Here is a 25,786-nt window from a genome sequence, read left to right on the forward strand (position 1 = left end):
GATTTATACCATCTATACTTTCCAAACCTTTTAATTCTGAAGAGGATAGACTGAGTTCAATTTCTGCAGATGAAAGAAGGAGAGAGGAGAATTATTACAGATGTCTACTGAAAAATCCTAAGGCTTGCACTGTCTTCACCACAGATAGCAAAAAAATGAAGAAAACAAAAACCATATCTGACAGAACCTTGAGAAATTAAAAGCAATGGTCATTAAAGCACTGTCATTTGTTCACAGTACTTTGTATTCCCAGAGCAGGAAAATGAGCTAGAGAGAAGAGTATGGTGAAAGTAATAAACAAAGATATGTTTTCCAATTATGCTCTAAAGAGAGTTAGAAAATCCACACAATGGAGCTGAAAGGAAAGAGAAAGAGGAGAGAATATGAACTGCTGAGAGTATGCCAAAATATTAGTCATCCCTTGAGTCTACCCTGAAAGGTTAGTGTTGTTTTTAAGGAAAAGAATAATTTCCTTGCAGAGGTAATTTCTGGATGGTCATAAACTCTCTCAAGAGAAGCAGAAACCCCAACAATGAAGTCAACAAAACTGAGGCAGAAGGAGAGGAGGACGAAATCTGCACATGAGTCCTCAGGGCAGCCCCAAGAGTAACCTGCTACTGGAAGGCAAGAGATACAGAAAAGCCTGGCAGAGAGTGACAGTTGAGTAGGTAAAGATCTGGGTGTAAAAATGTCAGCAAGGAAAGGGAGTAGAAAACAGGGAAGTGTTTATCCCTGAGATCACCTCTCCAGGATAGATGACATTAGAGAAGGCTGACTCACTCTTGTCTAGCTAAGGTTTGATTAATCTGAACTACATGAGATTTTCATGGAGATGAAGGAGACAGGCCAAAATGTTGCCACCTACCCTGTGGCCCACAATACAGAATTTGTGAATTTTCAGTTCTGAAGAAATTTCAGGGACTTTAGCAAAACTTAATGAACTAATGGCTGATATAGAGAAGAGTCCCTCCTGCTGGTTCTATATCAACCTCTCAGGCCAGTAGTGTCTCCAGGTCACCTCAAGTTGCACTGGAACCTGACCAGTGCGAAGAAGAAAACATCACTAACTGCAAGTTAAAAATACCAATTTTAAAAAAGAATTTAATTTAATAAGAGGGAATACATTTCATTTTTCTGGAATTGTAAGTGGCAGGATGTTGCCCAGGAGAGGAGCATGGTTCATGAGCTAGATGGCAGGTCTCATGCCTCCCTGAAAGGAAGACGGTGAACTCATCAGTCTGCATAACTGCTCTGCCAGGGCCTCATCTAGAAGCCTCACAAGTTACAAATTTCTGAGGACTCCTAAGCCTCTCTGGCATGCCTGGGAATTAAGGGTGCCCAGAATCTCTGAATGAATCTGTGTATCATGACAATTTGATCCACTGTCATCTGGAGAACACACCACCCTTCCCACTGAGCGGCCAAGGCTGATATTTGGCTTGCTGGTATCATTTAATGTGTTAAATTACTTTCATTGCTAGGCATTCTTTAACACTGGAAAAAATTAATATACCCATTACTTCAATATGTTATGAGGTAAAAATGCTATTTTTCAAGGTAAGTGATGATACTTTGTATGAGTTCAGGAAGAAAGAAAGAAATCCTGTAACATTAGTCCATAAATTCATTTTATCAGTTCCAAGCAATGGACATAAAGACTCCTGAAACAAATTAGTTGTCTTTCATCACAACACTTGCAGCTAAGTTTTTCTAATGTGTTCAAGTTTCTTTTGCTATCTGCCTTCTCAATAGTTAAACTTTTGTCAGTCTGTTTTTCAATCTATAGGCAGCTGAAGGACTATTTTACCAGACAGTGTGCATAGTGCCAAACCCACTTTCAGCACATTTTAAGTATATTCATATTGTGGGAATCAGTGAGAAAATCTGTGTGCAAGAAAATCCAGTTTGGAGTTCCTTTGCTTTAGCAAAACCATAACATTAGTCCTGAAATGTGATCCATGTGATTACTAGGACGGATGGAAACATTTTGTTGTGCAGGGACTAAATGGAGTTCAAAATCTTAATTTAACACTCCCTTATTCGCACTCTCAAGAAGTCAGATCAAGGTGTTATGTGATGTTGATACAAAAAGAATTTAAACCAGTTTCTAACATACAGCTCATCAACAGTTTGACTGGAGCTCCCTTTTGACAGCAACATACTCATCTGCTAATATTAAAGGTGTTCTTCATTATTTTGTGAGTTTGGAGCCATGAAACTGGAACTTTAAGGATCAATAAACATATACTGAGCCAAAACCAGCTGTTTCTCCTTGGGAGGTTTTGGGCTTTAAGGTTTTGGTTTTCAGTAGCTCTTTCTTCTGAAGCAACTAAGAAGCAACTAACTCAATATTGCCTCTCACCAGAATCCAAAGCTTGGTTTTTGTTTGCCACTTTTTACAGTCTTTTATGACTTTGGTGGAAATCTTGATCTATTTGAGGTTTTTAGAAACAGCAAAAAATTTGATTTACCATAAGATATGACTTCTGACTACATAGTTTCTTTACCCAGAGTTCAGAAATTTAAAAAACATTTTTGGGAAAAAGTTTCTTTAATCTTCAATTCAAATTTCTGGTCCACAGAAAATCAGTCCATAAGAGAATAATTCTGCATATATAAATATTTATTGGGAGATGAAAATTTCATGTGATGTAGGTCTTAAAACTCAGTCTTTTAGCTAGCAGGTGGGTTTAGGTCTCCATCATACAAGATATTGTCTAATTCATAATGAGAGAAATGTGCCCTACCATAACTGGACTCTTTGAGGTGATACTTTGAGAAAAATAGTATCTTTTTCAATATCACCGAAAGGGTTCAGGGAAGTACAACTACACACACCTCCCACATACACACCACTCCCACACCTCTGCCCTCCACCAAGCTTCTGAAATATCAAAGACTAAATCAGTCTTGAGTTTTACTTTTCTTAAAATATTCTTATTAAATGAGGTCAGGAAGATCATTTAAGGAAAACCTGAGAAAACCTCAGCTGAGTGAATCTGGAATATTTGAATCAAATCTGAAACTCAGCTCACTGAAATTTCCAAGCTTCTGCTAGGTGAGTTAGACTTTGCAATTTTTCTACAATTCCAGCAAAGTTTTATGGTCTTTTCCCTAGCTTTTTGACTTACAGCTTTTACAGAGTGAAATCATTGCCATAAAGTGCTGAATTATCACATTGCAAAGATATGTAATGCACTCATCATAAAACACTCTCAAAATAGAAATCTCTCAAGAATATCTTAGTTTGAAGATTCACATTCAGCATCAAAACTGAAAGAAAGTAAAAGAAAAAAACCAAGAAATTCTGATAAATTTCTGCAGCTATCTCCTAAAATATCAACATGATCAATATTCCTTCTTTTCCCCCAATGCACTGGTGATAATAAACCTCAGGCCCAAACAGCTATCTGAGCCATCTTGAACTCTCAGAACTGGAAGCTCAGGAGGCTCTTGTGCTTGTGGCTTAGCTTGGCAGGTAAAACATTCCATCTAATCTACATTCACTTCTTCTTTATTTTCCTCTTGTTTCAAAATCTGACCCTTTCAAAGAAACACTCAGCTTTTGCAAGACTTTCTAATAGACCTCCCATCTGCGACAAAGTACAAAATGATCAAAGCCTGAGATATCAAAAATACTATCTGCAGAGGTTCATTCACTGCATAGAGAATGGTACATAAAGCATTCTGGAGTACAACAGATAAGCACCTATAATTTTCAGCTACACACCATTGTATGTAGCCCTTAACTCAGACCCAAACATTCCCCAGTATAGTTGGCTGATAAAGATTTTCCCAGTCCTAAAATACTTTGCTTCCTAAAGCCTTGCAAGAAGGCCAGTCTCTTGCTGGTTTTATTCAAGTGTTCAGCAACATACATGCCTAAGGTGCAGGAGCTCTCTGGAGATAACTCCAAAGCAAGTTGTTTTATGAAACAACCTTCCTCAAGCTGCAAAAAGTCAAATACTAAACCACTGGGGAAACTGCACTGTTCTGATATTTCCAAATTTCAGAAAAGAAGCTCGGTAACTTTAATGAAGCTCAGGTTTGATTCAAATTTTCCAGTGTTATTAAATTTGGAATTGTTCCTGTCTCCTTAGTACCCCCATCATTCTTCTGGACCTCCTCCATTTCTGAATCACCTTCTGCATGGCAAGGCAGCTCCAGAATACTGTGGTCATCCTTTCTATTTATGAAGACAGTATTAGTTGAAGAGGAGATGAAGGCAGCAATTTTAGGGTGCTTTTAATTTCTTTCATTTCTCAGATTTTTTGTGTGATTTTTTCGCTCTCAGGTTCTGTACAAAAGAGATGGAACAGCAACTATTTAAAACAGAGAAAAGTTAATCCATGGAGTGACACATTCATTTAATTAATGTTTTCCTTTCAAAAGCACAACAATTACATCTGCAGGGCTTTGACATTCAACTACATTAAAACCCTACTATTTTCCATGGAGAAAATAGAATGCAGTGATGAAACTTCTTTTATGAACAATATTTCCTTTTAATCCATTTTAATGATATTTCCAGAATAACTATTTAGTTACACAGGGGAGAAATAAAAACGAAGAAACTCTTTTTAAAATCATTTAAATAAGGAGGCACTCTCTCATCCCCACATTTGCATTCACTTCAAAATTTTTTAGCTGAACTCAAATCCCATCACAGTCCTTCCACTGACCCTTCAAATCAATCATGACATCACTACAGGTCCCAGTCAAAGGAGTTCTAATGGTCTTTACATACCTTTAAAGTACCTGCCCTGCAAAGCAGAATAAGCCCTAATTAATGACACAGTAAAAGTTAGTTCATAGTTGTGGATGTTTTGTAGCTTTAATGAGATTCAAAGAAAAGATGCAAGGATTTGGTTCAGAATTTTGTCTCCACCAGGGCTCTACCAGATACATACTATGAATCAAGACTGATCTACCTACTGCTTTGTAGCTATCTCAGTATTTCCTATGTCCCTTCATCTGTTCATCCTCCTGTGTCCTCGCTGTTCCATGTGTTGACAGGGAGTTGTCTGGAGTAGAGACTGTATTTTTGCTCCATGGTTTAAAAATACCTGGCACAGGTGGGTCAGGGCCACTGAGCAGGACTTCTCAGGTGTCCCAGCTAACACTCACAATGCAGTCAGTGGCACCTGCACGTGCACCAGGTCCTGACCTATCAGAGCCTGCTAAAGTGACAATTGCTCCTCCACCACACTGTTTGAAATTGGATATTGTGTGTGCATGCCTGAACTTTCACATTAGTTTAGCACCTGAAAGGCTTTCCAGAAGGTTGATCTGAAGTAGAATCTGTCTTCAGAAAATCTGTTTAGAAAATTAGTACATCAGTTACTATCACATACAAATTTTTCAAAAGGGGAATTTGTTCTTCATGGCATCTGGGGACTAAACCATTTCTTGAGCTTTTGAACATATTCGCTTTGTTTGCAAATATTTTTAATGAATATATCTGATATGCTTTCATAAAACTAGCTATAAATTCTATCTATAATTAAATTTAAAAGAAAAATCTGTTTAAAAAAACATCTTTGGGTACTGAGCTGCATGTTCTTTATTTAATTAAGGGATATAATTTTGCATTAGGATTCTACACAAGACTTACTGAAATACTTGCAAATCATCTGGAAGATTGAAAGGAAACTTGGTAAGTTCCTGCGGCTTTGGAACCTTGTAATAGGACGGGTTAGGCATAGGATCCAGTGGAAACAGACAGTGGTTAAACATGTACTTTCTCCAAGCTGCTAGCATTTTCCAAATAAGCTAAAAAAATGGGATTTTAAATTACAAATTAAATGTAAACCTCTTCTGCCTGAGCACCAGCCTCCTTCATAAAAGATGGCGTCATATAAGATTTGTTTGTTCTGCTGTAAGAGAAAAGAATCTAACAGTGTAGTCGTTTAATATTTCTACCTCTTTTATTTTCTCTGCTTAACTCATGTATGGAAAGACTTGCACAAAAACTGACTACTCTAATAAAACCAGATAAAATCTAATACAGCATGCTGAGGGCTGAGGAGAACAACTAGAATTACACCGAGCTCTTTGTTGGCATCAGGAGAAAAAGGATTAGAAATATCTTTTGTCACCTGGTATTCAGACCTTGCCAGGCTCACCCACTAGGCATTACACAAGTTATGTAAATACTGTGTGTGCACATTTTTTTCATTTTTTGCCTATTGGCAATTTTTTTTCCAATCTTAACTTACCAGTAAGCTCTTATAATCCTAGTTAGGTCACTGAAAAGCAGTGAGCTCATTTTCAAAGGAGCAGATCACTTACAGCTCCCTGGGACTCAGGGATTTTCAGAAACCAAGAACTGAAAGTCATCTGCATTTCTGATTCTGAAATATTCAACATAAGTACTTGAAGGCAGCCTAAAAAATCAAAATATGTACAGCTGGTGGATGAGTATTACATCAGGACTTTGAAAAGGTGCCTCAGCTGAGACTCCTTGGTGGCCTCCGAAGAAAATTCCATGCCTGACTGTCTGTGCTCTACGTGCTGCAAGGTGTGCACCCATTTGTGTTAATGATTACTGCCTTCACCAAGAACTAATAAATTTTTTTTTTTTTAATTAATAACACAGCAGCTGACTTTTAAAAATGATGCAAACAACTGTTTGCCTGTAAAGCTGTAAAGCTAATTTTAGTCAAGGGCAGCAATTCTGGTATTTGTTGTGATCCAGCATCATGGCATCTTTCACAGGATCAGCACCCCAGAAGAACAGAAATACAGAAAGTATCAAATGAGTGTGCATACCTTGTCAACACTCATTTGGAGATGGCTGAGTTGAACAGCCAGGATATCAGACATACACCACTGGGCATTTCACATCTTTGGGAGAATTTAAAATGTAAGGTGTTTATATATGCAGCTACAAGCTGTAGAACAAAAAAAATAAACTTCTGTGCATTCATATGCAGATATGCAAAATTTGTAAGTTGCAGAAGTGAAAAATCTCTCCCTATGCCTATAGCTGCCTCCATATAATCCTGCAGGTTGAGTTTGGTTGATTTCTCCTTGATAAACGTGTTCTGCTGGCTACACTCCTTAATCCTCTGAGTCCCTTGGATGGTCACTAGCAGTTCTAATAAGCTGTGTTGTTGAACAACCAGGACAGATTTACAAAATGTTAATGGCATATTTGAGAAGAGTTGTTCTGAACATCTTGTTCAAGAGCTTAAAAGTTTAACCATGCCAGGACATCTCTCAGTCCTTGCTTGTTCTCTTTCCAAGTTGCCCTTATGGAGGCAGCGAGAATTCTCACCAGGGAAAAAAAAATTCCGTATTTGTTTTATAACCCATAACATCAACCTCTTTATTGCCTCCCAAGGTTCTTGTTTTAAATCATCAGGTTTATCAAGTTGTCAGCTGTCGCTGCCAACAGCCACATCCAGCAGCAAATGTCTCCTACTGAGGCTGATGCCCTACAACAGTCTGCTACATGGCTGACCCTTTCAGGTTTCAATCCTCAACACAGTCCTTGCTGGAGCAGTTTTTTTGTAAACATGGAATAACCACCCATTGCACTGCACCTCCCAACACACCAGTGAACATCTTACACGTAAAAGGTATTTGGTTATTTAAAAAAGACTTTTTTTCCATAGCACCTTGGTGCCAGGGAATAGCAAGAGCAGACCTAATCACTAAGAAAGTTCATGAGGATTCCTAAGGCTGAGACACCCTAGAAGGGCCATGACTCTTAGAATCTTGTATAGTCCTGGACTCCCAAGGCCCTTGCACAGCCAGTAACTGCACTTAAAATGCAGCAAAACTCTAAGTACAGCAAGAAATAAAGTAATAGGAAGCACTGGGACCATGCCAGCCTCACCTATAGATATATTTTAAAGGCACTGGGTGTAGATCTGCCTAAGAGCCTGCCTTCAGCACACACTTAATTTGCTAGAATTTTTACAGTTTTGTTACCTCTGGCATTTTGATTTTATATTTGGGAAGGGAAATGGTGAAGAAGAAATTTCAGCAGAAATATGATACGGAGAACAAATCTTGGCACAAAATCATAGCCACTACTAAAAACACTCCCCAGGTAGCTTGCTCATAGTCTGTACATTGAATCTGCAGGCTGTAATCTAACATCACAGCTGTAACCACCAGAGTCACAAACACATATAAATCTCTTCAACTGATAACCCTTGTTACAGGACACCTGATTCTCTACTTTCTAATGAAGTCTTGTCAAGAATGACTTTCATTCTGCACATACTGTGAACCCTATTACAAATCAAATGTCCAGGCAGTCCTACTTTGCTCTTGAGAATTAGCAGTGACTTTTGGAGGGAATTATGGCCATCATCAAATAATTCCTCTATAACTCCAGTAAATTCAAAGCAGTTTTTCAGCACTTCCCCTAGCATCAGCAGAAAGTTACACCTCGTGCATTTCATTAGGTCTCTTGTAAAAACTGTCTAATTCTGTGTGATAGCAGCAGAGCTTGCAGATATCAGCTCATAAGAAAACAGCTCTGAGAAGGACATCAAGAAATTACTTACTCCATCTCCACCACTTAGACAGTCTCACAGAGACCCGGGCCATTATTAGAAGGTGTTTGGCTAACTTGCTCTTCTTTCTGAAGAAAGAAGCAGCCTGTCTCCCACAGCAGCCTGCCCAACAGTTTGTTACTCCTGTTAGAAAGGTTCTCCCTACTGTTGAATTTTAATTTTCTGAAATTTATTCACCTGGTTCTAATCTTACCTGCTATGGCCACAGTGAAATCATTACTCTCCTGAATTTTTTTGAAATAGCTAGACATAGCTGAGAGAGAAATATCTTAACCACACCCCCATGTCCCACAGCTTCAAGGGACCCTAATTAATCCAATCTTCCCATGGTGGCTGAGCTTCCTAGACAATACTTGTTCTCTGCCCCCAGCAGCCCCACAGTCAGAGAACTGGTTTCCAGTCACAGACTTGAACAAAGCATGGCCAGTAGCTTAGAAGGACACCATATGTCTCCCACGTGTACTCTTGTTTACACACTCTGTTGTTTGCCTTTTTGCACAGCAGTTCTTGACTCTCACTGGTTGCTCACAGCAGCGTGTTCTGTTCCTGAACATCCCTCACAGAGCCATCCACGCTGCACTGCATGGGACATGGAGCAAGAGGTCTGTGTTCAGGCAAAGAAAATGCAACTTCAATGCATGTAGGAATGTTTTGTGACCTTTGAAACAAGATGTCAGCTTGGAGAGTCACTTTTGCCGCCCCTAGCAGAGAATACTGATCTATACAGTGATCTAGCACCAACACGCCACCATTAATTGCGATAAAGTTTGCTCCTTCTCCTGCTCTTGCTTTCCTTCTTCCACACAGCCAGCTTCCTCATGTCTTTCAGACTCACATCCCATTGCCAAAGGTATGTTTTGGCCAGAGACCAGGCACAGAGGCTGGCTGCCTCCACAGGTGGGACACAGCCACTCTCGTGCTTGGGCATTGGAGTAAGACTGTGCAAAGAAGTGCTCTCTGCCAGGCTGTTCCTGCTCCAGGCAGCCGCCTTTGTTCTGCCCCTCTCCTTGTCACCTCGTGCCTGCCGCTGCCCAGTTCTGCTTGCAGTTCACATAACTTGTTTTCAATCACCTCCAAGGAAAATGGCTATGTTCAAACCTCCTGCAAGCCAGATGTGCCCCACTGGTTGCCAGGTGAAATGTGCTAATCTAGAGGGACTTGAAGTATAGGATTGCATTAGAGAGTGCTCCTGCATATGACTTAGTGCAGCATTATCCCAGCCTTACAAAAGCAGAAGAATAAAGTCATTATGAATGAGTGGAAAAAGAATGAAACCAGAGAAGCAGCTGAGGCAGAGCTGTGTTGATCACACCAGGCTTTGTTTTCTGTATAATGTGGAGTCTCATACTCCTTTGGTTAGAGGTACCACTTTGAGACCACATGCTGTGCTTCCTCACAAAGAATTCACACCTTTTTTTTGCTTTTCCTGTATCCTGTAATAAAAGTCTTTTAGACTGTGGTTGGTCTCTGTGTATTGGCAAAATGGTGGATGGAGTTGAGAAAGGAACCAGGAAAGCTGTAGCATTCAATCTTAAGTGGAACAAGCAGAATATGTAGCAATGGCAAAATCACTCCTTACAACTGTCTCAATAAAGCTTCATGTTGTCGAACAGCAAAAGCATTTGTGTTTTTATTATTCTGACTAAGATTCAATTAAAATCAGGAACAGAAAAACAACAGACCTAAACTCACGTGAACTGATCAAGGACAATGATCATCCACACAAACAAGACACGTTTACCGTATTGACACTCATCTAACATCCAGCCACCTCATCTTTAAATAATCACATGGGGAATGATGCATAGTTCATTCCTGAAATCAAAATGTGAACTGTAAGGGAAAAATCACACAGCACCTTGCTGATACATGCTCTTGTATTGAACTTAGAATATAACGTACAGAGAGATCTCTGGCTTAATTAGCTGCCCACTGAGCTAGAGTTGGCGTCTATCTTTTTTCTGCATATGAAACCACAGAGCTTTCTTAGTACATTATTTCCACATGTGTTTATGTTGCTATCCTTGCCCTATGATCTAACATTTTAACTGAGCATTCCTGTCTTTAAAAAAAAAAAAAAAACAAAAAAGTCTATCCACTTACCTAAAGTATTCATCAGTCCTCCCTTTCCATCAGTGTGAGCCAGAAGAATCCCCAGGAAAATCCATAGTCTCCCTGGCAGCTGTTGAGAATCAGATCAAGACACTCTTCTTTATGTCATTTTATTCCCCTTTATTAGGGATATGATTTCTCATTCTTTGCTTCAGACACATTAAAACCCTCACTTACCTAAGTAGCCATGCCTAAGGTGGTGGCTGGTTTCAAGACATGAACACCCAGCTAGGGTTGGACAGGCGTGCGCTAGCACAGCACAGAGCAGGGAACTGTGGCCTGAGCCCCAGCGCCACCAACAAACACATCCTCGGCACGGGCTCACGGCTCTTTTAAAGGTGTCCGTGGGCAGGAGAAGGATGAATCACCACTTACACACCACTTAAACACACTACAGACACTTCTTGTGCAGGAAGGGATGGTATGTCTGCACAAATATTTACACTTAACCTCTGATTGCTTCTACACTTCACCTAGAAGCCTGCTCCAAAAACCACTTTTCTAGAGACCGGTCTATCATCAGAATGTCTCATGTTCCAAATTTGCTTTATTTAGGACTATTATCAATATTGAAACAAAAAAAAATATGAAAGCCTTACTAAGTTCTATCCACTGTTCTTCCTCATGCACACAGCCAATCCTCTTACCACAGAACGCTATTAGGTTGGTTAAAGATTATTTCAGCTTCAGAGATCTGTGCTGACAAGTCCCAAGTGTTTCCTATTCATCCTGGGTTTGAGCTGATAGCTACTTCTCCATGAGACCAAATATTTTAGTCTTGACAGGTCACAAAGGCTCTGAAAGAAAGGGTAGATCTGTGACACATGAGCACAGAAATGCTACTGAACTTACAGGAGAGATGGTGAGGGGTCAGGGCAAAAGAGATAAGTGAGGCTCAGCAGATCCTGACCTCAGAGTTGAAATGGGCCAGGAAGCTCTTTCAAGGGCAGGCATGAGGAATATCAAGAGAATTATGAGGAAAATTAGGAAAAGACAGTGTCATGGAGACCAAACTTCTAAACCACGAAAAATGGCAGTTAAAATAGCAGGTCACCAAAAAAAAAAAAATTTTGCGTATCAATTCAATTATGTTTGTATAATATACTTTGACATAAAAATTTCTTGGTGCTCTTTTACTTCCACTTCAACAATTAGCTCTGTATCTGGATACATACTTCTCATACAACAGTACCGTTCCAGATGTTCTCCATGACCACAAGGGGCCTACCTAAACTGAGCACATTACATAAGACTATTTATGCTACCTCTGCTACAGATACCAGCAAACTTTGCAATAACTTCACGCTGAACAAAATAGTAGACTTTTAAATTGAGGTGACTGTTTACAGCCTGACCAGAGAATCTACTGCTGTAATACTTTTAATACTATTTTATTTATGTTATTAAATTCTGAGCTTTAAAACACAGATGTGGAAACCTCTAAAAAGTGCTGAGGATGGGTAGTGGTCAGCAATGTACAGAAACTGTGATCTACTACACGTAGCTGTATTCTTAAACAAGCAAACATTAGACATATATTATTAAAAGTCATCTTTAATAGCATTTAAAAATAGCTATTGCAAACTTTATTTGAAGAAAAATAAACGAATGACAATCTTCCAAGGTCCTTTGAAACAGTCTAGTTCCTTAACATTTGCTTTATTACTTGAAAAGAGAGAAGCTATTTGCATAGTTGGCATGTTAGTTCACCTCTGTTTGCTCAAAACAGCTCATAAAAGCATTATTTTTCTACGATATCTGATTTGATCAAAAGTGAAAATGTGAATGATGATCCTAACTTAGATCCAGTTGGGTAAATGAATATGTCACAAAGCAGTCAAGAATTTTAGTTCGAATTGTTTAAGGCCTGATATGGAAAAAGAAGAGATGTGCCAGTCAGTAGGACATTATACCTGCTATTATACGTCCACTGAGCAAGCATATTTTTATTTTCTTCTTTGTATTTAGTATCCCATACAACCTAACAAAACAAAAAACCACAACAAAAAAACCCTGTTCATAATATAACATTATAAGATATAAGCAATGCTGATGATTTTTTTTGGGTAGCTACTAAGAAATGCAATTAATTATTTGAATTTAAAGATAAATCTTATACTGGAGTACTGGTGACTCAAATGCAGCATATAAGGAATTAATGTTCATACCTATCTGAAAATAAGCTATCTATAGGAAAAGTAATCATTAGATTAATCTAATACAGCACACTATCAGCTTTTATTGCTTAGAATAGCAATAGAGCAATGGCCTTTCCATTTGACACACAGAAATACATTAAAATGAATAAAAAACAATATGGAAGTGAAATATTCTGATATGGTGAAAAGGAAACAACTGCTGTTATGTTTTATAAATTAATTAAGCACCTAATTTCAAAATCTTCAGATCACATAGAGATAGTTCACTGCATAAGGACTTATAGTAGAAGAAGAAATGTTATAACAAAAATAAAATGAAACATTAAAATTAAATCCTCTTTCTTAGTGTTTCAGACAGAAAAACTATGCCATTAGGCACTAGTTGCTTTCTAACATATTCTTTCCTAGAAACAGAATGCTACACAGCATTGTTTGTTTGGGCACTTTGTGACGATCTTGTGTTTATGCACACACATTGCACACTGCAGAACACTGCAGCCTGTAACAGCTCAGTGTATGCAAAAGCTTTCTGCAGGACTCAGCTAAAATCAAATACTGTCAATATTCATACCAACTTGAACAATGTATTCAGAGAAATATTGCTAGGATAATATTTTGAAAACCGAATAAAATTGATGTTTGCATCTTAGGTTTGATTGTCAACAGTGACTTCCAAGGCAAAAGAGAGGCCTGTCATATAAGAAGGACATGGAAGTGTTGGAGCAAGTTCAGAGGAAGGCCATGAAGCTGATAAGAGGACTAAAGCACTTCCCCTGTGAAGACAGGCTGGGAAAGTTGGGACTGTTCGCCTGGAGAAGAGAAAGTTGTGTGGAGATCTCACAGCAACCTCCTAGAGGGGGCCTGCAGGGAAGCCAGAGAGGAACTTTGTCAGGAGCTGTACTAACAGGGCAAGGAGTAATGAGTTCCAACTGAAAGAAGGGAAACTCAGAATAGATATTCAGGAGTTTTTTACTGTGAGGTTAATGAGAAACTGGAACAGGTTGCCCAGGGGGGCTGTGGATGCCCCAACCCTGGCAGCGTTCAAGGCCAGGCTGGGTAAGGCCTTGAGAAACCTGATCTAGTGAGAGGTGTCCCTGTCTATGGCAAGGGAGGTTGGGACAAAATGATCCATAAGGTCCATTCCAACTCCTTCACCTTCTATGATTCTGTGAACACTGGATATGGCTCTCATGTTTCTCCTGCACCCGTCTGGCCACCTCTCCCTTTTAGCATGTGCCACTGATGTGCACAAGCCACAAGCTCCTGCTTGTGAAGCGAACAGGAGCACATGATATGGAAGCTAACTGGGAATATCTGCACTGCTTGTGTTTGATACAAGTTGTGCCAGGGGATGTTTTGCTTGAATTTTGGGAAAAATTTCTTCACTGTTAAGCATCAAAACAGGCTGCCAATGGAAGCAGTGGTGCCACCATCCCTGGGGGTATTTACAATGAGTTTAAGTGTGGCACTTGCAGACACGGTCTAGTGGTGGACATGGCAAATCTGGCTTAATGGTTGGACCCAATGATTTTAAAGGTCTTTTCCAACATAAACAATTCTATGGAGCTGCCATGCTGGGAACCAAACATTCTGTACAGCAGAATTTAGTATAGAAGATCTCTAAATGACTCCCACATTGAAACCTGTAGAGAAACCCTCAGCTAAGATGATGGATGACAGCAGAGGCAGAATTTGGGGAGAACACCTTTAAAATGCATTACAGTTTTGTTTTAGACTCAATCCTAAATAAATATCTCTTACTGATTCAATAGCATATTAAGGCCTCTAGACAGACCATGTCCATTCACACCCTGTGGGTGAAAAGAGCATGGGAAGTACCAGCACGCATTCAGACTTCAATGAACAGCAGAAATGTTCACACAATACAACATTAAGACTCCATCACAAAATAGCTTTTCATGAATGCTTTTAGCATCACTCCTTAAAGCTCCTTATAGACCTTATTGCTACAGAGATCCAAAAGACTTTTTGCTACAAGATTTCCTATCAATTTCAGTGGGAGCACGACACCCCTAACATCCAAAATGGATATTATACAGCAATGGGGATAATATATATGCTGAGCATTAGTGTAAAGGTTCACACACAATAATGAGGAAAACAAAAAAGTCACTATGCCGAACAATATTGCATTTCTGCTGTTCCATTCACTGCCCACAAAGTACAAATTTTATCCTCTGCAATTCATTCAAAGCACCAGCCACTACTGCAAAGTGACTGAAGGCACTGATGCAGAAATGTTAAAGGCCACCTGGTGTAAGCATTTGTTTAAAGTCATACGATGTACACGGTTCCTTTAAAATAGCTTGATACAGATGCAGATTTGGATGCCTACAATAATATGCCTGCTGTATAAAATAAAGTAAAATAAAAGAGGATGTTTATTCACTGACTCCAACAATTTCCCTGACATGGTGCATTATGACTGATGATTCTTAATATAGTGTGCAAAGCAGCCAAAAGTAATTTAAAAACATGTGTTGTTTGTCTCAGAAACAAATGTAAGGGAATACTAGTAAAAGCTGTGCTGTCCAAAACTCAGCTAAGCAGTTTAAATCCGTTTTTCTTGGAGGATTTTCAGGAAGATTGGACTGCATACAAAACAGAACTAATTTATTCCTACTATCTACTGCAAAAGAGCAATTTATCTCCAGTACATCTTGTCTAGAAAATAAGACCCTTTAACCTATCATTAATCAGGTACCAATGTCCGTATTAGAAGCCCTATGTATAGAAAAAACCTGGAAGCATGTGAGCTTTGGGTTTCTGAAATTATATTAAAGGAAGGCAAACGACATGTCAAGTCTGCTGTTCTCAAAGAAAGAGAAGACCAACTTTCATAGGTCATAAGAAAATCAAACCCACAGCAAAACACATCCCAGCTTAGATGAGACATTTTTCCAGATCTTAACTTGGCACAGTTCAATTTAGGCTCCCATAAATTAATAAAGTTTTTTGAGATGCAGAAATGTGTTTAAGTCTGTATCTTTGTTTCTCTTAGCATTGGACCCATGTAACCAAGTGAATGGCTTACATAGGGTGAGATTCTGCACCCTACTGACTAAGCAGTGTTTTTGGCTTCAATAAATACATTACTTCATGTAGGTCAGAGCAGCACAACACTGATCAGGCACTAATTAACTACTCAAAAGGCTAAATCCAAAACACACCAAGGGCAAGTGAAAAGCATGAATGACCATGAAAAACCAGGCCTAAGCTCTGCCTGAGAAACAGGACAGAACTTCAAATTTGTGAAAAACATTGTCAATTCCAAAAACAGGTGAAGTAAGACAAATAACCCCATCTAAACTAGTTCTGCAGTTAAAACCCATACATTTGTATTAGAAGGCACCCCCAGTTCAGGAAGTTCAGGCCTTTTCCCATGCTACTATGCAAAATTTCCTTTGTGAACAACATTATAGATGAGCATAAATACAAAAATATACATTTTAAGCAGTAGCAAAAATTGAATAAAAATTAGAAATTGCCCAAGGAAAGTGACTGCTATACATAATATGTAATATTATATATAATATAATATTATATATAATATGTGTAATAACATGTGCACAAAAAACACATTTAGTCTCTAAAAGGTGTGAAAGAAAGGGAATCAATAGAAATTATAATTTCCACCTCTCTTAGTCAGCATTACAGCTAATAACTTCATTTTAGTAACTATGAATGTAATAACTTGGCTGCCTCATCAAAAAGATACAGATATTACAGGTAGTGCACAAGAAGGACAGATTGGCTGCCAGACAAGGAAGGCATTCATACATTCACTCAGGAGCAACAAGCTCCCAAGCCCACACATTTCCACACTCACAGAGACCTGTAATTCTCCTCATGTGCAAAGAGCAGGTTTGGGTGTAAAAGTGCCTGCTACTTTTCACTATTGCTCTCCTCCATTTCACTTCAGCAGAGCCACTGAGCATACAAGGATGTGGTTGAAGTTAAGCAAGTATGTGGATTGTTTGGCTGGACTGAACGCATATGCAGCCCATGCCTCCTAAAGCCACCACCAGCAACAGGGGGCACAGGTGGCATCCAGGGCCACCAACTCACATGGCACTGAGAGCAGTAAACAACTGTTTGGGGTTATGCCTCCTGAACTGTTGACAAGACACTGAAAGCGCAAGACATAAATGATGCCCCAGAGTGACGTTTCTAGGACACACCAAAAAACCAGAACAGGTTCAAAGCAAACTTCCTTCATCTGGCCATAAATATATGCCAATTGACACCAGCATTCTCACACGGAAAGAGAATTGCATTTGTTTCTGAATAACCCTGGAAAAATTAAGTCTGAAAAACAAACTTTATCTTTGATGTGTTTACAGTAAAAAGCCTTTCAGACAAAAATGCATGAGAACATCCTGAGGCCTTATTTTCAAGCATGATTAGCTTATGAATTGACAAAAAAGTCTGCCTACCTTCTCTGAAAAGATTAAAAAAAAAAGAAGACTGACAGCTTTCTGGAGCATTCAGCAGTTTGTAAATGCAGTACTTTTTGGCTCTTGGATCTGCTCTGAAGCCAACTCCTTTTTTTTTTCTTTTTTTTGGTCATAGTATTCCCCATGAGAGCACACAGAGAAATTCAGTATTAATGTGGAGTGTCTCATCTTCAGAACAGAACAAAGTGAGCTCTGATACCAAGCTCCTATCATTGTCCATCAACTCCCTAATGGAGAAGCATAGTGTTTTGGAAAAGCATGGTAAAACAACATGCATCTCTAAAAAAAAAGCACAGTTGGAAGCTGGGGTAATAACAAAGTGGGAATATGGAACTAAGTTTACTTTTCATCATACTGCTTTGTCAGTAACTCTGTGCTTCTTCAGAATATAAATTCAGTATGAAACTAACACTTGGAAAGCTTTTCCAGCAGACACTTGTAGAAGTTTTCTGGCACAGCCAGAAAATTTACCATATGGGCCAGCCCAGTTCTCCCTGAACACAGCAGGAGTTTGGTCATGGTAATCACTAAAGACGGGCTGGTATCTGAACATAAAATTTTCTTTTGGATAATTTATGGAAACCTTAGATGTGAAACATAATCTTTTACAGCACCCAACTGCACAGCAAGTTTACATGGATGACAAAGAGTACACAGAACAAGGAGGCCAATGAAGAGTGCTGAAGCAAGGCTGCAGAACCGTCTCGGTGGCAAAGGTTGCAATCACTTTCACAGAAGTCACAAGAGGTTACACTTTGCATTACTTCTGAGTTATAGCTTCTCACTGCTCTTCTCCCTGTTCAGAAAGGTTAGTTAACATTAGTCAATGGACTTCTGAAAATTAACCAAGAATCCAGCTTCAAAAAGAAATCATTTTTAAAGGATGCACTAAAATCTGACACAGACTCTTGACATCATACACTGCAAAACATTTCCCATAGCTGGTATTTAAGCCCAGCCATTACTCATTTTTCTTCACCCAGAACACCTCAATGTATTCAGGCCAATGCCTGGTGAAAGGCACACTTTCATAGAATCAATCTCAACTGTTCACAAACCTTGGACAAACATTTTGAAAGGAATTTTGCCCCTACCTACACAACAAAGGAACTCAGATGCTTTACCTGACAAGTTGCTGGCTATAACATTTAAGAGCAAGATCTCTCCTAACTGATGCTTTCTCTCACTATCATTCGTGGGAGCTTCAGCTTCCTGAATCTGGGACTGCTTACCTCACCTAGGTCCTGCTCTTGTATTTTACTCTCCCTTTCCCTGAAGGGTTGCTACAGAGCCACACTAGAAGTCTGAAAAATCATATTAATTTCAGAAACATTAATGTATGGTAATTGCTCACAGAACAAGCTTTTGCAAAGTCTCTTCCTCTCAGCAGCTTTTTCACTTCTTTTTCTTTCCAACTAGAGACTTTGCAACTTCTTTTTTTAATAGTAGCATTTTTAAACTGAAATTATATTCATTTTCATTACAAGCCTCAGGGTATTAAAAAAATATGTAATTTTATGGGACAAAATGTTTACCAAACAGCAACACCCAGCTAGTTATAAAAAGTCAGGTAAGAGAATACTGCATCCAAGCCAGCTCTTACATCTATGCCAGTTGTACTATCTTCTACAACAAAATCTCATTTATCAGTAAATGCCAGAGGAGGAGATCTCTAGGCATTTCCTAGCTCTGAATATAACATGAATCTATCATCATCACATAAAATATATCCCTGCAGGTCAGGTCACCAACTACAACAGTGGTGGAAAATAATAAATTAAAATCAAATTGCATTCCTGTATTAGACAGGAAGGAGTTCTCCCAGAAGAACTCAACCATGGCACATGTATATATGTTGACCAATAATATATCTATGCTATATAGTAACAGGATTGGTGTCCTGTAAAATAATATTTGCACAAATAATTTTCTTGAAATTAAAGTAATTACAGCACTGATTGCATCATAAAAATTTTGGTCCTTAATATTAGTTTGGTAACTGAGAATTTATGGACTAAATTCATTTAAATGTAATAAAAATATTTACATGTGTGCATTTACCTGTAACTTTACAACAAACATATTTATTAGCCTATCTAATAGCATTCTTATAAAAGATTAGGTCCTGAGTGCTTATCCCAGGAACTGAAAATTCATTTCAGCCATTCATTCTAAGTCTCATGTGTTTCTCTCAAATAAAATCTTGCTGTAATTTTTAAGCCACTAGCCCTTAAAACATGCTTTGATTAATGGACTTACAATTAATAGTGTATTTACAACTGGTAATTTCCTATTTTATTTTAAATTCTGTGAATGAACAAGAATTTCAGCCTATATAGAATAAATGTGATCTTCATCTAGCTGAAGTAGCACACATTATATTTGGCTGTCTTTTGTATTGTGCTAAAAAACATGAAAATTGCCAATACAACTTTTTTATGCCTTATCTCAAACCAAGACCAAATCCTTAATAATGTACCAGGTGGTTCAAGTAATGAAAACCTAGTATCTTCTTCATCAGCCTGTAATTTTTTTCTTGCTTTTAATTTTGCCAAAGACCTTTGTACATTGTTGCCCATCTCTAAAACACACTCTACACAAAACATACTACGTAATACATATAATACACTCATACACAACAATAAACAGACAAAAACCAAACAAAAACTCCCTAAAAAACCACAAACGAACAAGCAAACCAACCAAAACCCTTCTCCCCCCTCAAAAAAAACCCTTTGAAACTACTTTTCCAATGTACACCTTTTTTAGGTAACAACAGAAGTCAAAACATTAGCATTTTCTCCCATGAAGGAATCTTAGTTTAAGTAAGAAACAGATGGCAAAGCTACTCCAGAAGTAACTATTAACTTGGTAAGTGAATCACAGTGAAGCTCCTGCTTCATTTTAATAGTTTTGGGAACATATTGGGCCAGACAATTTGCAACAGTTGAGGAACCAACCCATTAGGACAATAGATATGTGTAAACACTACTAATTGTTCACAAATTGGGCACGTAAATGTCCAAAAGCACTACAGTTCAATGCAGCTTTTTCTTCACTAAAATTTTTCCTATTCTTATAAAAAGAAACTTTCTTTTAAACTTCTGAATAATTACATACCATTTGAAATGAATGACACTTACTAGGTTCATAGTAATCCACTACAGCCACTGAAGCATCTTGGATATTTGCCACCTTGAAGTCTCTCGTAGCCGGAATATCCACACAAACCTGTGTTCCATTAAGCTAGAAAAACAAGAGAAACATCCTGAGAACCCTGGGGATGGTGGCTTCATGGAAGAGGTAAGGACTTTTAGCTCAGTGGTAGTCCATTTCTAAAGGCTTAAGGCAGGATGCATGTAAGGATAATTATCTCATTTGCAGTCATTTTGGCCAAATTACAGACTTCTTGAAATGTCTGCCCTCTTATGTGTAATTTTTAAGAAGCCTAATTTAGAAACCTCTTACAAATACAACTGAGTTGCACCTATCGAATCAGTCTCACGAAAAAACAGAAGAACTATTAATTCCATGTAAATAGCAGATGTTGATTCCCCCAGAGAATACAATCATAATGTATTTCCAAATTTAAGCCTAACAATGTCAGAGTCAAGATTAACATCACCACAAACACATTTCTTTGTTATTTCCAACTTACAGAGTCTAAGTATAGGTTGACTTTTCCATTGTCTTTTTCCATCTTCTTAACTGTATTGTCTAATGGAACAAAATCTGGTGACACAGAGAAACCACTGAGTAAGCCAACCTCCATGAGGACCATACCACTACTGGGAGCTGTGCCAGAACCAAAGTACCTTTTCAAAACACAGAGACAAAGGAACTTTTAATAGAAATACAGTAGCCCACTCTCCAAAGAAAATGTTTGATCTTTATGTCCCAGCTAATGAAGTAATAATGATTAAGAATACTTAGGAAACAAACGGAATAAAATACTGACAAAAAATTTCCAATTATAAAGAGCTAAAAATCAACTTCTCAATTATTTTTCTTGCTAATTTTAACCACATATACAAAAGCTGGGCTAGCACTGAGAAAACTGCAATACAAATATCACATGAGACATTGACACCACTTGGAATTTTCAACTGGCATCTGTAAGTACAGGTTTGCATTACAAATATGCAGAAACTATTGCAATTAAACACATTTCAAAAGAAGCAGTTAAGAAACTGCTGTGGGAAGTCTTTTACTGAAATATATGCATTTCCTCTTATGGATGCATTGTTTTGCTTCTATTGATTTTGGAGGTCAAGATACTTTGGTGTGTATACCAAAGTTCTCCCAGACCTTTTCATATTTCCTTCACAGAGACTGATGGTTCCATTTAAAAAGTTTTCTAAAAGTTTCATTTTTAGAATGCATAGCCATGTTATTAATCCACATTTGGAAAAAGATTCAAGAAGTTGAGTCCCTTCTTTTTTCCTAAATAATTACATTATATATATATACATAATTATATATTATTGTATCTTCTTCCAATGTGAAAACCAGACGCTGGAGTAAAAGTTTGCTCTGTTAAGAAAGCCTTGCATACTATGGTGCGTAACAGATGTATCAAAATGTATTAATGGTGCTCTGTGCTACAAGTGTCACCTAAATGACCTGCAAAAGATTCTACTGCTTTAAATAAAGCAGGTAAAAGAAGAGTTTCCCCAGCCTTAGCATGGAAGGTAAATTATTATTATTGTTCCACTAAAATAGAAGGGTCTCCAATCCTCATTTCGAAAGCCTGGCAGTATTGAAAGTAATTAAATTATTTCTTTGTAGAGCTGGGTAGTAAAAAAAATAAAAGAAAGGGAAGAGTTGCTTTCAAAGCAATGCTGTTAAGCCTGGCTGATTCAAGGCAGATACAACTTTGAAAGAAATACAGCACAACCACTGACTTGAGTTGGCTCACAAGATTAGAAACAAATGAAACCATCTGTTCAATGATGTGCTGTGCCAAAGTAGCTGCTATTGAAAACAAATAACTGAATTGGAACTGGATGTAATTATTTCTGCATAATTACCAATAAGAGGAGAGGAAAATACCCAAGCTGTCTAGCCAGCCTGGGGTGCTACTAAAACACCAACAGGGAACCAAACTATCTTGGTACTGTCAAGGGGTGAATTAGATATATCCCTAGAATTTATGAGGATCTGACTCTCAAAAAAGGATGAGAGGCAGCCTTGGGGGTGGGCTGTGGTACCATCTCTTCAGCTCCATGGTCTCTTAAAAAAAGGGGAAAAAAAAATCATCATGCAAGAATGATCAGTAAGAGAAAGACAGACTTGAAACTTGTACCTGAAAAAAACTGATAATATTTTCAGTTGAACTTTATGTTTCAGCTCTTCAGCAATATGAGATCAGGGTGAGACCCTCTCACAGATGATACAAAGAAGAGAAAATCAAACCAAGCTAGTGCAGGCAGAAAGCAGAAGTGAGAGAGTAAATAGAGCCATCAGTGATCATTTTCCCATGTCTGGAAAAGGAATGCAAGCAATAAGACTTAGGAAAAATGAGCAGTCCTGGGTATTTGCCTCCCAGAGAGTGAGTTAGCTCCTCTAACCAAGAACCACTTCAATTTGAATTAGACATCACCTGCTCTAGTGTCATAAAAAATGCCCAGTTAAGATGACCATAGCCAACCACTATCAAGCTGGCTGAGAGAAGGTGGATATTCTCCAGATTAAAGAAAAGAAAAAAATGGTGAAGCTGAAGCCTTCAGTACCCAACTATGTATATCCTCAGCTAGATGCATACCCACAGCTAGGCTATACACACCCATCCATGGAGATTTCAGCAGTCTTGCTGTATTGGCTTCTCTACTAGAAAGCTGCATCATGCTATAAAGATCGTTAAGTCAACCAACTTTAAACTGAGGTAGGAATATAGATAAGGCATAAATAATACACAATTTATAGGGAAAAGGAGAGGAAGACAACTCAAGCACAGCACAGATGAAGCTGTAGCCTAAGAAATTTAGACAGACTTACTCAAAGTACCAGTCCACTTTCCACAGTAAGAGTTGAGGGAACTGAAGATAGAACTAACTAAATGTTCCAAGCAGTCTCTTGAGGATACTTTTCAATGTCACTAGATTTGTCTCAATTCTTTGAATACTTTTCAATTAAAGCATCACTACCCTAGAGGGTTCCCAGAGAGATGGAACACTTCTTTGTATTTTAAGCGAAAGATCTTAGCTAGAGAGTCAGACTGCCCAGAAAAGACTTACCCCAAACCCAGCCCTTTACATGTCAGGAGTTTGTGCTAGACTTCAGAATGTTGTTGACACTTATAGAAGAGTTTAAAAGAGAACAAGCCCCTTCTGTTTCAAGAGCTCTCAAGTATTCTAGCATCTCTGCCCACCATCTGTGTCACTGAACTGGATACTAGAAACACATAAAAACAGAGCTCTGGCTTTATGCCTGCTGACTATTTCCCAAATTAAATCAATCCTCTGTACTGAAATCATGTTCTCTATAGCTGATTATTTGTATGATGGTGTCACCTAGAGGCTCCATCTCCAGTCACAGCTCCCTTGTGGTAGGCAGAACATAAGAATAGTTCTAGGCAAACGGTGTACAAAGTTTAAATAAATAGAAGGTGTGGATGAAAGGCATGAAAGAGTAATCACGGTGGATCAGGTGATACTTTTCAAATCTTGCATTTTCAAGGAATGTTACAAGATGTTACATATGTAATATGTATAATATCACAAGAAGGAAACTGCTTCTAGAGGAAGTATTCACAAACAGATGAAATCCTTAAATACAACAAATGCAGTCATCTCAACAACATCCTTGTTGGTAACAAAAGATAGAAGAGAAAAAACATTAATATATATCGAGAGATAAATGTCCTATAGGGTTTCAGATGAAATATGCAGTGGTCTTTAACTGCAATAGTAAATACATACTGAAGAAACTGACAGAAAACAAACATACCCTTTAAATATGTGTATGAACACTTCCACAGCAAGAAAAATGGAGGCACAAAGCAGTCAAGGAAATAACTTGACTGACTGGCAGACCTAGGAATATACAGTTCAATGTCACCTATTCTCATGTGATGCAAATTCTATCCAGGCAACACCAGGTGGCTGTTCTGTGGTCCCTGAGATGATACTTGAGCAGTCTCTGCTCAGCTCTTAGTAGTTGATTACTGAACAAGAAACATCACCCCAGATGCACACATTCTCCCATATCCTCCTGCCCCATCCCCCTTTTTCAGCAAAAAGAACAGAATTAGCCTGGGCGGAAAACTTACCACCTCTTTCAAACACAGAATAATGTATTGTATTCTATTACCAAGTTCTTAACTACTGGTGAATGAAAGACTGCAAAGATAGTTGCACAATAGGGCAATGTGAATTTATCATTAAGTAAATATGGATTTTGATTCCTTCCAAAATTGTTCTGAGTGAAGTTAATTATAGAGACAAAGAATGACTACTTTACTTCATGGTGTTTTCAGCACTGCAGAACTTCCTTCTTTCTTTACAAAAAAAAAGTATCTCCTTCTGTATCAAAAGCAAAGGATTCTTTCCATGAAAGGTAAGAGTAATAGGCTCTTGTCACATTTTGCTACTCAAGTTAGAATGCAAAGGTACTGATTCAATTTTCAAGTCTGTCCACACTCATCCCTATAGCTCAAAAGCACTTGCACCAAAAAAACCTTTGAGGTTTTTTTCTTGTATTTCACATAAACTCTTTCACATACCTCTAACATTTAGGGTACCTCCATCTTTATGCATACTAGTAAAAAAAGTATCACCTGGCCAGCAAAAAGTGACTTATGAATTGATTCTTAGTTTAACTACTATGATTGGTGCAAAGTAATTTTTATTTTCTTCAGTTATGTATTTATATCCCATACATTAGTAAATTCATACAAACAAATGGATAATTTAGTTTATTTAAAGTAATTTAAAGGTGGCATGCACAAAGATGTGCATGAGATGCTCCAACTGATTTACCTACCTTGTGCACACATTCAAAGTCAAGTGGTTTTTATCGTCTTTATCATCTTTTACATCAACATTCAAGTCAAAGGCTTCTCGATTTTGGACAGATCTGAGCCTCTGATCGGTGTGTTTTGTGTTGTACATAACATTGAGCTGTGGATTGCAAGTACAGACATCAGGTGATATGTAAAGCAAATCAGTGTGGTTTAAACACTAACACCATAACACCAGAGGAGTGTTCACATGAGAAAACACGTTTGCACAGACCTGCTAGCCCATAATTGACTTGCTATCCTGTAACTTGTACATGCTCCTATCATACCTTTAAATTTGGACTGACAATTTTCCATTTGCTATCTGAAATCATTGTAGAAGGACTGTGATTTTCCAGAAGCACTTTTCATTCCCCTTTCTCTAGCCAAGCAAAATGCATGTTGGGGTCTTGCAAGGGGAGTTACTCCAGCCATTTTCCATTTATTTTTCTACTAAAAGCAAAGAAGAACCCTCTCACCATGCTATGTGTTTTATCTGGATAACTG

General features: G+C 38.2%; 1 protein-coding gene across 1 annotated transcript in view; it reads right to left on the minus strand.

Annotated features, from left to right (window-relative positions):
- Nucleotides 1-12,018: 12,018 nt before the first annotated feature.
- CD109 (CD109 molecule) overlaps nucleotides 12,019-25,786 on the minus strand; it is a 69,856-nt gene continuing 56,088 nt past the window's right edge. The window contains exons 30-33 of the mRNA XM_005518144.3: nucleotides 25,264-25,400; nucleotides 20,939-21,095; nucleotides 20,424-20,526; nucleotides 12,019-18,076 (exon numbers count right to left, since the gene is read on the minus strand). Of these exons, the coding sequence (XP_005518201.2) occupies nucleotides 17,886-18,076; nucleotides 20,424-20,526; nucleotides 20,939-21,095; nucleotides 25,264-25,400 (588 nt within the window). The 3' untranslated portion in view covers nucleotides 12,019-17,885. The remainder of the gene's footprint in view (nucleotides 18,077-20,423; nucleotides 20,527-20,938; nucleotides 21,096-25,263; nucleotides 25,401-25,786) is intronic.

The sequence above is a fragment of the Pseudopodoces humilis genome, chromosome 3, assembly GCF_049639895.1.
Source record: "Pseudopodoces humilis isolate 2021_Gansu_Grassland_sample_001 chromosome 3, ASM4963989v1, whole genome shotgun sequence".
Taxonomy (NCBI): domain Eukaryota; kingdom Metazoa; phylum Chordata; class Aves; order Passeriformes; family Paridae; genus Pseudopodoces; species Pseudopodoces humilis.